At 40.2% G+C, this 14,538-nt stretch overlaps 1 protein-coding gene across 1 annotated transcript; it reads left to right on the top strand.

The window, feature by feature from the left end:
- The first annotated feature begins 5,866 nt into the window (after nucleotides 1-5,866).
- LOC131406885 (anthrax toxin receptor-like) lies at nucleotides 5,867-14,100 on the top strand. Its single transcript, XM_058542749.1, has 3 exons — nucleotides 5,867-6,135; nucleotides 12,714-12,785; nucleotides 14,025-14,100. Exons 1-3 carry the CDS (start codon nucleotides 5,867-5,869, stop codon nucleotides 14,098-14,100), a joined length of 417 nt encoding a protein of 138 aa, XP_058398732.1.
- The last annotated feature ends 438 nt before the right edge of the window (nucleotides 14,101-14,538 follow it).

The following is a 14,538-nucleotide window of genomic DNA, read 5'->3' as shown; positions in this document are numbered from 1 at the left end:
TGGATTAAAAAACAAAACCCAACAATATGCTGCCTCCAGGAAATCTCAGCTCTAAAGACAAACAGGCTCAGAGTGAAGGGATGTGGGCCCGCCCCGTGGCTTAGCGGTTAAGTGCGCACGCTCTGCTGCTGGCGGCCCGGGTTCGATCCCGGGCGCGCACAGCCGCACTGCTTCTCCGGCCATGCTGAGGCCGCGTCCCACATACAGCAACTAGAAGGATGTGCAGCTATGACCTACAACTATCTGCTGGGGCTTTGGGGGAAAAAATAAATAAATAAAATTATAAAAAAAAAAATTCCAATCATTAAAAAAAAAAAAAAGAGTGAAGGGATGGAAGGTGATACAGCAAGCAAAAGAAAGCAGGTGTGGCCATACTTCTATCAGACAAGTCAGACTTCAAGATAAGGAAGATGAGAGACAAAGATGGACATTATATAATGATAAAAAGGGATATTTCACCAAGAAGACATAACACTTATGACTATATATGCACCCTCCATAGGAGCACCAAAGTATATAAAGCAACTATTAACAGACCTAAAGGGAGAAATTGACAGCAACACAATAATAGTAGGGGACCTCAACACCCCACTTACATCAATGGATAGATCATCCATTGTCTATCAGACAGAAAGTCATCAAGGAAACAATGGCCTTAAATGAAACACTAGACAAGGTGGACTTAATAGATATATATATATATATATATATAAAATATTCCATCCAAAAACAGCAGAATATACATTCTTCTCAAGTGCACATGGAACATTCTCAAAGATAGACCATATGTTGGGAAACAATGCAAGCCTCAATAAATTTAAGAAGATTGAAATCATATCCAGCATCTTTTCCAACCACAATGCTCTGAAACTAGAAATCAACTACAAGACAAAAGCCAGAAAAGTCACAAATATGTGGAGACTAAACAACATGCTACTGAATAACCATTGGATCAATGAAAAAATCAAAAGAGAAATCAAAAAATACCTGGAGACAAATGAAAATGAAAAATACCAAAACTTATGGGATGCAGCAAAAGTGGTACAAAGAGGGAAGTCTCTAGCAACACAGGCCTACCTCAAGAAACAAGAAAAATCTCAAATAAAGAATCTTACACTATACCTAAAAGAATTAGGAAGAGAAGAACAAATGAAGTCCAAAGTCAGTAGAAGAAACGAAATAATAAAAATCAGAGCAGAAATAAATGAAATAGAGACTTAAAAAAAAATAGAAAGGATCAATGAAAGTAAGAGCTGGTTCTTTGAAAAGATAAATAAAATTGACAAACTCTTAGCCAGACTCACTTAAAAAAAAGAGAGAAGACTCAAATAAATAAAATCAGAATGAAAAAGAGAAATTACAATGGACACCATGGAAATATGAAGCATTATAAGAGAATACTATGAAAAGCTACAGGCCAAAAAATTGGATAACCTAGAAGCAATGGATAAATTCTTAGATTCATACAACCTCCCAAAATTGAATTGAAAAGAAATAGAGAAACCAAATAGAGCAATCACAAGTAAAGAGATTGAAACAGTAATCAAACACCTCCCAAAAATCAGGGGCTAGTTTGGTCACGTAGTGGTTAAGTTTGCACACTCCGCTTCGGTGGCCTGGGGTTTGTGGGTTTGGATCCTGAGCGTGGACCTACACACCGCTCATTAAGCCATCCTGTGGCGGCATTCCACATACCAAAAACAGAGGAAGATTGGCACGGATGTGAGCTCAGCGACACTCTTCCTCAAGCAAAAAGAGGGAGATTGGCAACAGATTTTAGCTCAGGGCCAGGCTTCCTCACCAAAAAAAACAAAAACAAAAAACCTCTCAAAAAACAAAAGTCCAGGACCAGATGGCTTCCTTAGTGAATTCTACCAGACATTCAAAGAAGATGTAATACCTATCCTTCTCAAACTCTTCTGAAAAATTGAAGAGGATGGGATGCTTCCTAACTCATTTTATGAAGCCAACAATGCCCTTATACCAAAACCAGACAAGGATAACACAAAAAAGGAAAATTACAGGCCAGTATTGCTGAGAAACATAGATGGAAAAATCCTCAACAAAATATTAGCAAATTGAATACAAGAATACATGAAAAGGATTATACACCGCAATCAAGTGGGATTTATTCCAGGGATGCAGGGATGGCTCAACATCTGCAAAACAATCAGTGTGATACACCACATTAACAAAATTAGGAATAAAAATCACATGACCATCTCAATAGAGGCAGAGAAAGCAATTGACAAGATACAGCATCCAGTTATGATAAAAACTCTCAATAAAAGGTGTACAGAACAAAAGTACCTCAATAAAATATAGGCTATATATGACAAACCCACAGCCAACATCATACTCAATGGTGAAAAACAAAGCTATTCCTCTGAGAACAGGAACAAGACAAGGATGTCCACTCTTGCCACTCTTATTCAACATAGTACTGGAAGTTTTAGCCAGAGCAATTAAGCAGGGAAAAAAAGTAAAAGGAATCCAAATTGGAAAGGAAGAAGTAAAGCTGTCACTATTAGTTGATGACATGATTCTCTATGTAGAAAACCCTAAGGAATCCACCAAAAACTATTAGAAATAATTAATGAATATAGTAAAGTTGCAGGTACAATATCAACAAACAAAAATCAGTTTCATTTCTACACACTAATAATGAACTAGCAGAAAGAGAAACCGAGAATACAATCCCATTTACAATTGCAACAAAAATAATAAAATAGCTAGGAATAAATTTAACCAAGGAGGTAAAAGACCTTTACATTGAAAACTATAAGACATTATTGAAAGAAATCAAAGAAGACATAAAGAAATAGAAGGATATTCTGTGCTCTTGGATTGTAAGAATTAACATAGTTAAAATGTCCATATTACCTAAAGCAATCTACAGAGTCAATGCAATCTCTACCAGAATCCCAATGACATTCTTCATGGAAATAGAACAAAGAATCCTAAAATTTATATGGAACAACAAAAGACCCCAAATAGCCAAAGCAATCCTGAGAAAAGAGAACAAAGTTGGAGGTATCACAATCTCTGATTTCAAAATATACTACAAACTATAGTACTCAAAACAGCATGGTACTGGCACAAAAACAGACACACAGATCAATGGAACAGAATCGAGAGCCCAAAAATAAAACCACACATCTATGCACTGTTTATCTTTGAGAAAGGAGCCAAGAACATACAATGGAGAAAGGAAAGTCTCTTCAATAATTGGTGTTGGGAGAACTGGACAGCCACATGCAAAAGAATGAAAGTAGACCATTGTCTTACATCATACACAAAAATTAACTCAAAATAGATTAAAGACTTGAGTATAAGACCTGAAACCATAAAACTCCTAGAAGAAAACATAGGCAGTATGCTTTTTGCCTATCAGTCTTAGCAGTCTCTTCTTCAGATACCATGTCTCACCAGGCAAGGGAAAAAAGAGAAAAAAGAAACAAATGGGACTACATCAGACTAAAAACCTTCTGCAAAGCAAAGGAAACCATCAACAAAACAAAAAGACAACCCGTCAACTGGGAGAAAATATTTGTGAATCATATATCTGACAGGGGGTTAATTTCCAAAATATATACAGACTCATACAACTCAACAATAAAAAAACAAACAACCCAATCCAAAAAAGGGCAAATGAGATGGACGGACATTTTTCCAAAGAAAATATACATGAAAAGGCACATGAAAAGATGTTTAACATTACTAATTATTATAAAATGCAAATCAAAACTATAATGAGATAGCACCTCACACCCATCAGAATGGCTACAATTAACAAGACAAGAAATAACAAGTATTGCAGAGGATGTGGAGAAGGAGGAACCCTCATACAGTGCTGGAATGCAAACTGGTGCAGCAACTATGGAAAACAGTATGGAGATTTCTCAAAAAATTAAAAATAGATATACCATTCTATAATCCAGCTATTCCGCTACCAGGTATTTATCCAAAGAACATGAGATCAACAATTCAAAGAGACTTATGCACCCCTATGTTCATTGCAGGATTATTCACAATGGCCAAGACATGGAAGCAACCCAAGTGCTCATCAACTGATGAATGGATAAAGAAGATGTAGTATATATATATACAATGGAATACTCCTCAGCCATAAAAAAAGATAAAATCATGCCATTTGTGACAACATGAATGGACCTTGAGGGTATTATGCTAAGCGAAACAAGACAGACAGAGAAAGACAAATACCGTATGATTTCACTCATGTGGAAGATAAACAAACAAACACATAGATAAGGAGAACGGATTGGTGGCTACCAGAGGAGAGGGGTAAAGGGGCACATATGTTGGTGACGGGTGAAACCTAGACTATTGGTGGTGAACATGATGCAGTCTATACAGAAGCTGACATATTTGTACACCTGAAATTTACACAATGTTAAAAGCCAATATGACATCAATAATATGTTCATCACAAAATATGCAAAAAAGAATTTAGACAAAATTCAACACTCATTCGTGATTTGTAGCTAACCAAGAATAGTATGAAAACACCTTAATCTGATAAAAGATTTCGACCAAAAGACTTCCATAAATGTCATTCTTAATGATGATACGTTAGAAGCATTTTTTTTAAATCAGGAATGCCTCCATCACAGCTTCTAGTCAGCATGTCATTAGAGAACTAGTCAGCACAGTGTTTTTTGTTTTTTTGTTTTTCATAGAAACTCAAATTATTTTACAGATAAATTTTTAGAATAAGAGAGTTTAGCAAGTTGGGTGAATATATCAATAAATAAATACATTTCTTCATGACAGCAATAAACAGTTTTAAAACTATTTTAAAATGCCATTTACAATAACAGCAAAAATATAGGGTATTTAGGGAAGGCACTTGACAAAAGAGGTCAAGATCTTCATAGGGAAATTTATATGGAAAGCATTGAAAAAGATTTAAATCAGTGGAGACATTGCCATGTTCACTGATAGGAGGAGTTCAGGTTGCAGATATCAAATCCCTGCAAATGTATCTATATATTTAATGTTGTTGTAATCAAATATTAAGAGGGTTTTGAGGGAACAGAGATGATGTGCTGCTTCTAAAATTTTTATGTAAGAGCAAATGGATTTTCCATGTTTTTCCATGGAGCAGAGATGAGCCATCCCCACTCAGCGCTCTCTGAATTTCTGGACACAGAACCTGTGGGCATAATACAATGGTTCTTGTCTTATGTCACTAATTTGGGGTGATTCGTTTCACAGCAGTAGGTAACTGAAATGTCCCTCATTCACAAAGGACTCTGGCATCCTTGCACGACCTTCCCCTTCTAGATCCTTCCATCCCTTGGGCGACTTCTGTATTCACAGGAGTGACCTTTACAGCATACCAGACTCCAGTTCCTTGACCTCCTCACCCACAGTGACGTCCCTAGCTAAGCCACCTCAGTGCCCTTTCAGTTTACAGAAAGGCAGGGTTTCTGGAGGATGTTAATGGCCACCTGTGAGGGTTTGGGATGAGAGACAAATGGAGGCCTCCTCTTCCCCGCATCCAAGGATCCCATGACTCCCGCCTGGGGCTGTCAAGAGGCAGGACTCTGAGCAGAGCTGCAGGTCACAAAGTCACCATGCCAACCTTCCTGTCCATCACAACGACGGGACACTCTGCCTCCACGAGGCGGGGGAAGCGCCACGCAGGTAGTGAGAGCCTGGAGCCAGAGCCGCTTCGCCTCCTTGGCCGGCGGGGCAGCTACCAGGTGGAGGCTCGCGCACGCGCCGTGGTGAAAGCGCGGGAGGGGCTGAGTCCCCGGGCACAGGGGACGCAGTGGAAGCGGGGGCCTGAGGTGGCTTGAGGTGGCCCGGGTCCCGTGGTGCCGCAGGGGCCGCCAAGGAAATGGGGAGCGGCGGCCCCGCAGTGCCGGGCCCCGCGCTCCTGCTGCTGCTGCTGAGCGTGGGGAGCTTCCCACACAGCCTCCAGGGCTCCCCAGACTTCCAAGGCCTCGGGCTGGACTGGGGAAGGTTCCAGCACCACCGCCTTCTCAGTCCAGACCGGGGAAGGTTCCACCACATCCGCGGCCCGAGCGCGTGGCCCCAGGAAAGCCAGAAAGAAGAAGAGCCGAAATCCTGCGGGAGCTCATATGACCTCTACTTCATGTTGGACATGTGAGTGGCCCTCCTGCCCTCGCCAGCGCCAAGGGGCATTGCTGTCCCTGGGGTCATTTGTGCAGCACGTGGCCAAAGGGGACACCCCTTCAGCGAGGGGAGTGGGTGGGCCAGTCTTGATCAGACCCAAGGAACAGACCTTTGTGGCTTCCTTGGTCCTGAGGCAGCAGGAATGCCCCAGGCATTTGTTCCCTGAAATTTTTTCATTTGCAAAGGAAAAAAGGCCACCAGAGGGTTTCTGAATAGGTCTGTGTCCTCCACCAGCTGGGCCTGAATCTGTGACCTGCATGCCCCTTAAACAGCCCCAGGGGACGTGACGGCTGGAGCTGCCTTCGCAGCAGTTGTGCAAGCTCACTGAGGGCTTTGGGTTTGTTTGTTTGTTGTTTTGTTTTTTGCCCAAATGTCTTCTGTTTTTACTGGGCCCCAGAGAGATTGCTGTGTTGTCTGTTGGGCATTGTCATTGACTCATGGCTTAGAAGGTCCTTTGCTTTTTGAGTCCCTTGTTATTTCCTTTGTGTATATTCTATTATAGACATTTTCTTTATGGTTACATGAGCATTAATGGTTACAAGTTAATATTCTCATTTTGTTCATATATCGTTTTCCTTTATTTTTTTTTAATTATTTTTTGATTGAAATATATTTGACATCCAACGTTGTGTAAATTGAAGGTGTACGACGTGTTGGTTTGATACATTTATATATCATAATATGATCACTATTGTAGTGATAGATAGTGCCTCTGTCATGTCACATATTTATCATTTTTTGTGGCAAATTTGTGTAGCAAATTTGATGATTCTAATATAATATTGTTGTCTATATTCACTAAATTGTGCGTTAGATCTCCAAGATTTATTTGTCTACTAGTAACAAGTTTGTACCCTTAAACATTTCTCTTATTCCCCCACCCCCTAGCCCCTGGTAATCACCATTTGACTCTGTGTTTTTATGAGCTTGGCTTTTTCAGATTTTAAATATAAGTGATATCATGCAGTATTTGTCTTTTTTGTCTGACTTATCAGACTTAGCAAAATGTCCTCAGGGTCCATCAGGGTTGTTGCAAATGGCAGGATGACTGCCTTTCTTATGGCTGAAGTATATTCCATTGTGTGTGTGTGTGTGTGTGTATATATATACAGACACACACACACACACATTTTTTTGGGGTTTTTTTGTGGTTTTTTTTTTGTGAGGAAGGTCAGCCCTGAGCTAACATCCATGCTAATCCTCCTCTTTTTGCTGAGAAAGACTGGCTCTGAGCTAACATCTATTGCCAATCCTCCTCCTTTTTTTTTTTCCCCAAAGCCCCAGTAGATAGTTGTATGTCATAGTTGCACATCCTTCTAGTTGCTGTATGTGGGCCGCGGCCTCAGCATGGCCGGAGAAGCGGTGCATCAGTGTGCGCCTGGGATCCGAACCCGGGCTGCCAGCAGCGGAGCGTGCGCACTTAACCGCCAAGTCCCGGGGCCGGCCCTGTTTGATCCTTTTTAAATTAATTTTTGTGAGTGGTGCAAGGTAGAGGTCCATTTTCCCTTTTCTACATGTATTTATCCAGTTTTTCCAACACCATTTGTTGAAGACTATCCTTTCCACATTGGATGTTCTTGGCTCCCTTATCAAATATTGGTTGGCCATATATATGGGAGCTTACTTCTGGGTTCTCTATTCTGTTCCATTGGTCATGTGTCAGTTTTTATGCCAGTACCATACTGTTTTAATTATTATAGCTTTGTAGTATAGTTTTAAATCAGGAAGTGTGATGCTTCTTGTTTTGTTCTTCTGTCTCAGGATTGCTTTGGTTATTTAAGTTCTTTTGTGGTGTCATACAAATTTTAGGATTTTTTTTTGTATTTTGTAAATGCCATTGGAATTTTTATAGGGATTACATTGAATCTGTAGATGGCTTTGAGTAGTATGGACATTTTAACAATATTAACTCTCCCAATCCATGAACATGGGATGTTTTTTCATTTGTTTGTGTCTTGTAGTTTTTGTTGCACAGATCTTTCACTGCCTTGGTTAAATTTATTCCTAGGTATTTTACTGTTTTAGATACACTTTGAATGGGATAGCTTTCTTTATTTCTCTGAAATCAAGAATCATTGATTTCTGAGAAATCAATGCAACTGATTTCTGCATGTTGATTTTATGTTCTGCAACTTTACTGAATTTTTTGACTAGTTCCAACAGGTTTTTGGTTGAGTCTTTAGGATTTTCTGTATGCAAAATCATATCATCTGCAAATAGTGACAGTTTTACTTCTACCTTTCTGTTTTGGATGCCTTTTATTTCTTTGTCTTGCCTAATTGCTCTAGCTAGAACTTCCAATACTGTATTGAATAAGAGTGGTAAGAGTGGGCATCCTTGTCTTGTGCCTGATCTTAGAGGAAAAGCTTTCAGTTTTTCACTATTGAGTGTAATGTTAACTGTGGGTTTGTCATATATTGCCTTAATTATGTTGAGGTATGTTCCTTCTATACCCAATCTGTTTGGAGTTTTTATCATGAAAGTTGTTGTATTTTGTCAAATGCTTTTTCTGCATCTCTTGAGTGAATCATATGATTTTTACCTTTCACTCTATTAATGTAGTGTATCCCATTTATTGATTGGCATATGTTGAACCATCCTCACATCCCAGAGATAAATCTCACTTGGCCATGGTGTATAATTCTTTTGTGTTCTTGAATTCAGTTTGCTAATATTTTGTTGAGAATTTTTGTACCTATTCATCAAGGATACTGGTCTACAGCTTTCTTTTCTTATAGTGTCCTTATCTGGTTTTGGTATCAGAGTAATGCTGGCATCCCAGAATTAGCTTCCAAGTGTTCCCTCTTCTTCAATTTTTTGGAATAGTTTAAGAAGGATTGACCTTAATTCTTCTTTAAATATTTCATGAATTTGTCAGTGAAGCTGTATGGTCCTGGGGTATTCTGCATTAAGAGATTTTTGATTACTGATTCAATCTCTTTACTCATTGTTGGTCTGTTCAGATTTTCTCTTTCTTTCTGATTCAGTCTTGCTAGGTTGTGTGTTTCTAGGAATTTATCCACTTTTTCTAGGTTATCTAATCTGTTGGCATATAATTGTTCAGAGTAGTCTGTTATGATCCTATGTATTTCTGTAGTATCAGTTGTAATGTCTCCTCTTTCATTTCTAATTTTATTTATTTGAGTTCTCTTTTGTTCTTAGTTAGTCTAGATAAAGGTTTGTCAATTTTATTTATCTTTTTGGAAAACCAGCTCTCAGTTTTGTTGATTCTTTCTATTGTTATTGTAGTCTCTATTTCTGCTCTGATCTTTATTATTGCCTTCGTTCTGCTAACTTTGGGCTTAATCTGTTCTTTTTTCTAGTTCTTTGAGGTGTAAAGTTATGTTTTTTATTTGAGATGTTTCTAATTTCTTAATACATGCTTTTATCACTCTAAATTTTCCTCTCAGAACTGCTTTTGCAGCATCCCATAGGTTTTGGTATGTTTTGTTTTCATTTTCATTAGTTTCAAGATATTTTTTTTATTTCCCAATTGATATCTTCTTCCACCCATTGGTGGTTTTGTTTAATTTCCACATATATGTAGATTTTCCAGCTTTCCTCTTGGTGATTTCTAGTTTCATAACACTGTAGTTGGAAAAGAGAGCAGGTATGATTTCAGTCTTCTTAAATTTGCTAAGACTTGTTTTGTGTCCTATCATGTGGTCTATCCTGGAGAATAATCTTTGTGGACTTGAGATGAATGTGCATTCTACTGCAATTGGATGGAATGTTCTACATATGTCTGTTAAGTCCATTTGTTCATAGTGTGGTTCAATTCCAACATTTCTTTGTTGATTTTCTGTCTGAGTGATCTCTCCATTGCTGAAAGTGGGGTATTGAAGTCATCTACTATTATTGTATTATTATCTTTCTCCCTTCAGATCTGTTAGTATTTGCTTAATATATTTAGGTGCTCAAATGTGCACGTATATTTACGATTGTCCTATCTTCTCAATGTATTGACCCCTTTATCATTATATAATGACTTTCTTTGACTCTTGTTATTGTTTTTGGTTTAAAGTCTGTTTTGTCTGATATAAGTGTGGCTATCCAATTTTTTTTCATTTCCATTTGCATGGAATATTTCCTTCCACCCTTTCCCTTTGAACCTGTGTGTGTCTTTAAAGCTGAATGAGTCTCTTGTAGGCAGCATGTACTTGGATCTTGTTTTTTTATCCATCCAGCCACTCTGTGCCTTTTGATTGGTGAATTCCATCCGTCTGCATTTAAAGTGATTATTGATATGTAAGGGCTTACTACTCTCACCTTACTGATTGCTTTCTGGTTGTGTTGTATTTCCATTGTTTCTTTTCCCCTCTGTTTCTGCCTACCTTTGTATATTGGTGTTCCATGGTGGTATGCTCTGTTTTTCCTTGCTCTTTGTTTGTTCAGTGTTTCTGTAGGGGGAAACCAGGGCTTGGAGCTTCCAAGTCTGCCATTTTGCTGACATCACTCCATGCTACTAGTTTTTTTTTTTTTTCTCCAAAGGGAGTTGTGTGTTTATTTTTTTTTAATTTTTTTTATTGCAGTAACATTGGTTTATAACATTGTATAAATTTCAGGTGTATGCCCGTCAGAATGGCTATAATTAACAAGACAGGAAACACCATGTGTTGGAGAGGATGTGGAGAGAAGGGAACTCTCATACACTGCTGGTGGGAGTGCAAACTGGTGCAGCCACTATGGAAAACAGTATGGAGATTCCTCAAAAAATCAAGGATAGAACTACCATATGATCCAGCTATTCCACTGCTGGGTATTTATCCAAAGAACTTGAAAACACCAATGCATAAAGATACATGCACCCCTGTGTTCATTGCAGTGTTATTCACAATAGCCATGCTACTAGTTTTTGTTTGTAATTTCATTTTTACATTTATCAAGGAAATGCTTAAACATTAATTTAAAACTAAACAATATTACAAAGTTCACAACAAAAAACTCAAGGCTCTTGACCCTCTCTTCCCCACTTCTGATCCCACTCCCCAGAGGCAGCCACTTGCAATTCTTTCAGATTTTTCTTCTGGTATTATGACCATGTTTCTCATAACATGCTTGTACTGATTGCTGTTTCTTGCTGTTTGAGAGTGCACCTTCTCTATTGACTTCTTATTATTGAGGAAGAGAATTTAGCTTTCTTATAGCTCAGCTCCCCCACATGATTCTGACCCAGCCACTTCCATTCTGCCAGCATAGTTGTAGCACTAGGATGTTTGGCCTCAAGCTTTAATAGTAGAGATATTCTCAAATGTCTTGTGATCCTCCTCTCACCATTCTCGTTTAAGAGTGGGGCACTAAAACATGATTGGAGCTCTGTGTGCCAGAAGCCCACATGGTTGCTCTGTTCCGTACTGCCTCCTTTCCAGGGTCCTGTAGGTCCCTGTGGCATTTTCCACTGCCCATGAGCACTTGCATTCTTCTGTATTTTAGATTCTAGACTTTCTTTCAAAATCATCACAAACTGGAAACTTTCTCAGAGTAGGTGAGTGGGTTGAAGATTCTTGTTTCCTGTATATTTCTTTGGAAGATCTTCTTCACTCAGGGGAAAAAAGAGGAGGAGAGCAATGAGTAGTAAGAAGGAAAGTGGAAAGTGTTACCAATAGTTAGGAAAGGAGTTGTCTTGCACTTTAGCATGGGAGCTTACAAAAGAAAGTCTATATTATGGTGATCATCAGAGTCTAGTGCCTTGCTAGCCAGTAATTGTCAGACACAGGAGTGTCACCCAGATATGCCAAGTACAATGGATAAGGCATGGGTTTTAAGGCTAGATCTGGGTTTAGATCCATGCCAGCTATTGAAATTGTGGCAAAATCCACGACCTTGGAGAGCCTCAGTTCTCTCATCTGTAGTGTGGTAATAATACTGATATCATAGTGTTGTTCTGGAATTGGAAATCATGTATGTAAAGTACTGGTACATGTGAGCTCCATGAAGGATAATCCTGATATCGTTATCATCTCCTTGGTCTCATCATCGTCTGTTGACAGTTTTAGATACAGCCTAGAGAAGACAAAAGGAATGGTAGAGAGGACAAGCCAAGAGCCTTTTGTTGGGATGTGGTGTCAAAGAGTCCTGCCTGCCACCAACACACACCTTCAAGGGGTAGGAAACGAGAAGACAGTCGGGAATGGTTATTCCCAAGGAGAAGTGGGGGACCAAGAGAGCCAACATATCAGAATCGTTGGAGGCTTTTCCAGCCAACACACCCTCCCTCATTTCTTGTCTAAGAGCCCCACCTAGTGTGACCAACCATCCTGGTTTGCCATCCAAAGTCCCTCATCCTGGAAGGCCCTCAGTCCCAACACACAGGTCTGGTTGGTCACACTCCCCACCACTCGCACTGATGAAAGTCACCACCAGGGTGAACCCACTGAGATCGCTGAGGGTCACCAGGGTGACCCACTGAGAGCTGAAGGACAGCCTTCATCTACATGGGGAGGGGGGAGGGTCTTGCTAAAGGGGCTGCTGGAAGGTAGGGAGGCAGAAACTGTGCCCATTCAATGAACACGACTCATCCCTCTGACTCAGGTCTTCTTCATTTTCAGGTCGGGCAGTGTGAACAACAATTGGATGGACGTTTACAACTTTGTTGATGAAGTGGTCAAGAAGTTCGAAAAGTACGGCTTCTCCATGTTTCTGGGTGTTTTCTTTTCCCAGGCAGAGTTCACAGCTGTTTAGACTTGGTGGGCATGGGAGTACCTCTCGGGTCAGAAGCACAGACCCAGGGTGGTGTTCTGAAGCAGGAAAGGACAGATCACAGTGGTTCAGCTGGTTCTCCGTAGCTTTGCTTGGCTCCTGCCTAGGATTCAGGTCATATTGCAGGGGAGACAGTCTTCCCTTGAGGCCCTCAAGGACTAGGAAACAGATAAACCACTAACATACAGCTAAACACCTGGTTTAAACAGTGCTAAGGGCCAAAAGAAAAGGGCAAAGGACTTATAAGACAGCTTAAAGGAGAAAGCAAGAATTCTTAGAGAAAAAATGATGGCTTCCCAGAAGATGTGGACATTAGAACTAGGTCTTGAAGGATGGGGAAAGGCTAGGTAACAGAAGACATCAAGGAGACTTCTTGTGGAGAGAATGGTCTGTTTGACTGGACGGTAGGGTTAACTCAGGGGAGGGCTGGGAGATGAGGCTAGACAGGACATCTTGGGGCCAAGGCCATTGGGGCTCAAAATGCCAGGCAAAGGGGCTTGGATTTCCTGCTGTGAGCAATACGGTGCTATAGATGATTCTTGAGCAGGTGTGTGACATGGTAAATGTTGTGCTTCAGGAAAAGAAGTCTGATAATTGTGGGTAAAATGAGTTGGAACAGTAACCAGGAGCTGTAGGAAGCTCATCTAGGGAACTGTGGTAGCAATTTAGTTAAAAGATAATGAGGTTCAGCAGACCAGAAGACAGTGGCCAGGGAGAGGAAAGGGAGGGATGTATATGAATGGCTGTCATGAGAGAGAATAATTTCTTTGAGATGAGAGAAGAGATGAGATGGGGAAGACAAGCAGGGAAGGAAGGGTGATGAAGATCCAAAGAGTTTTACAGTAGAAGCGAGGCCAGTTGAGAAACCTTCATGCAGGAGTGTGTAAGTGTCTATCTCCTTGTGCATGTGGCATGCATGTGTGTGTGTGTCTGTGTGTGTTTGAGACAGAGAGACTTGTGGGGTATTGGAGCCTCAACAGTGAAGCCTCAGAATCCTTCACTGAAGTTACAGGAATTTCTGGGGCTCAGAAAATGGGCCCCAAAGGGGAAGAGTTGGGGTGGGGAGCAGGGAGGTTGGCATGCACCCCGTCCCTGGCTGCACATTGGCGTCATTTGAGCCTGTGTTTATGGCCTCTCACGAGTGCGTGCTTCCTCCCCAGCCCGAAACTGCGGATATCCTTCATCACGTACTCCACACAGGGCCACACCCTCTTGAAGCTCACCTCAGACAGGTAAGGGCTGCCTTTTTTAAAATTATTTTATTGAGGTCATATTGGTTTAGAACATTGTGTAATTTCAGGTGTACATTATTATATATCAGTTTCTGAATAGAGTGCATTGTGCTCACTCCCAATAGTCTAGTTTTAATCCATCACCATACATATGTGCCCCTTTAGCCCTTTCTCCCTCCCCTCTGGTACCACTCATCTGTTCTCCTCATCCATGTGTTTGTTCATCTTCCACATTTGAGTGAAATCATATGGTGTTTGTCTTTCTGTGTCTTGATTATTTCACTTAACATAATACCCTCAAGGTCCATCCATGTTGTTGCAAATGGCACTATTTTGTCTTTTTTTATGGCTGAGTAGTATTCCATTGTATATATATACCACATCTTCTTTATCCAATTCATCAGTTGATAGGCAATTGGATTGCTTATATGTCTTGGCTATT

The sequence above is a fragment of the Diceros bicornis genome, chromosome 6 (genome assembly GCF_020826845.1).
Source record: "Diceros bicornis minor isolate mBicDic1 chromosome 6, mDicBic1.mat.cur, whole genome shotgun sequence".
In the NCBI taxonomy this organism is placed as follows: domain Eukaryota; kingdom Metazoa; phylum Chordata; class Mammalia; order Perissodactyla; family Rhinocerotidae; genus Diceros; species Diceros bicornis.
This window is presented reverse-complemented; position numbering and strand designations above follow the sequence as displayed.

Coding starts and splice junctions, on each gene's coding strand:
- LOC131406885 (XM_058542749.1), top strand. CDS start 5,867: ATGGGGAGCGGCGGCCCCGCAGTGCCGGGCCCCGCGCTCCTGCTGCTG. Junction 6,136..12,713: donor CTCTACTTCATGTTGGACAT/GTGAGTGGCCCT, acceptor CTTCATTTTCAG/GTCGGGCAGTGTGAACAACA. Junction 12,786..14,024: donor GTGGTCAAGAAGTTCGAAAA/GTACGGCTTCTC, acceptor CTTCCTCCCCAG/CCCGAAACTGCGGATATCCT.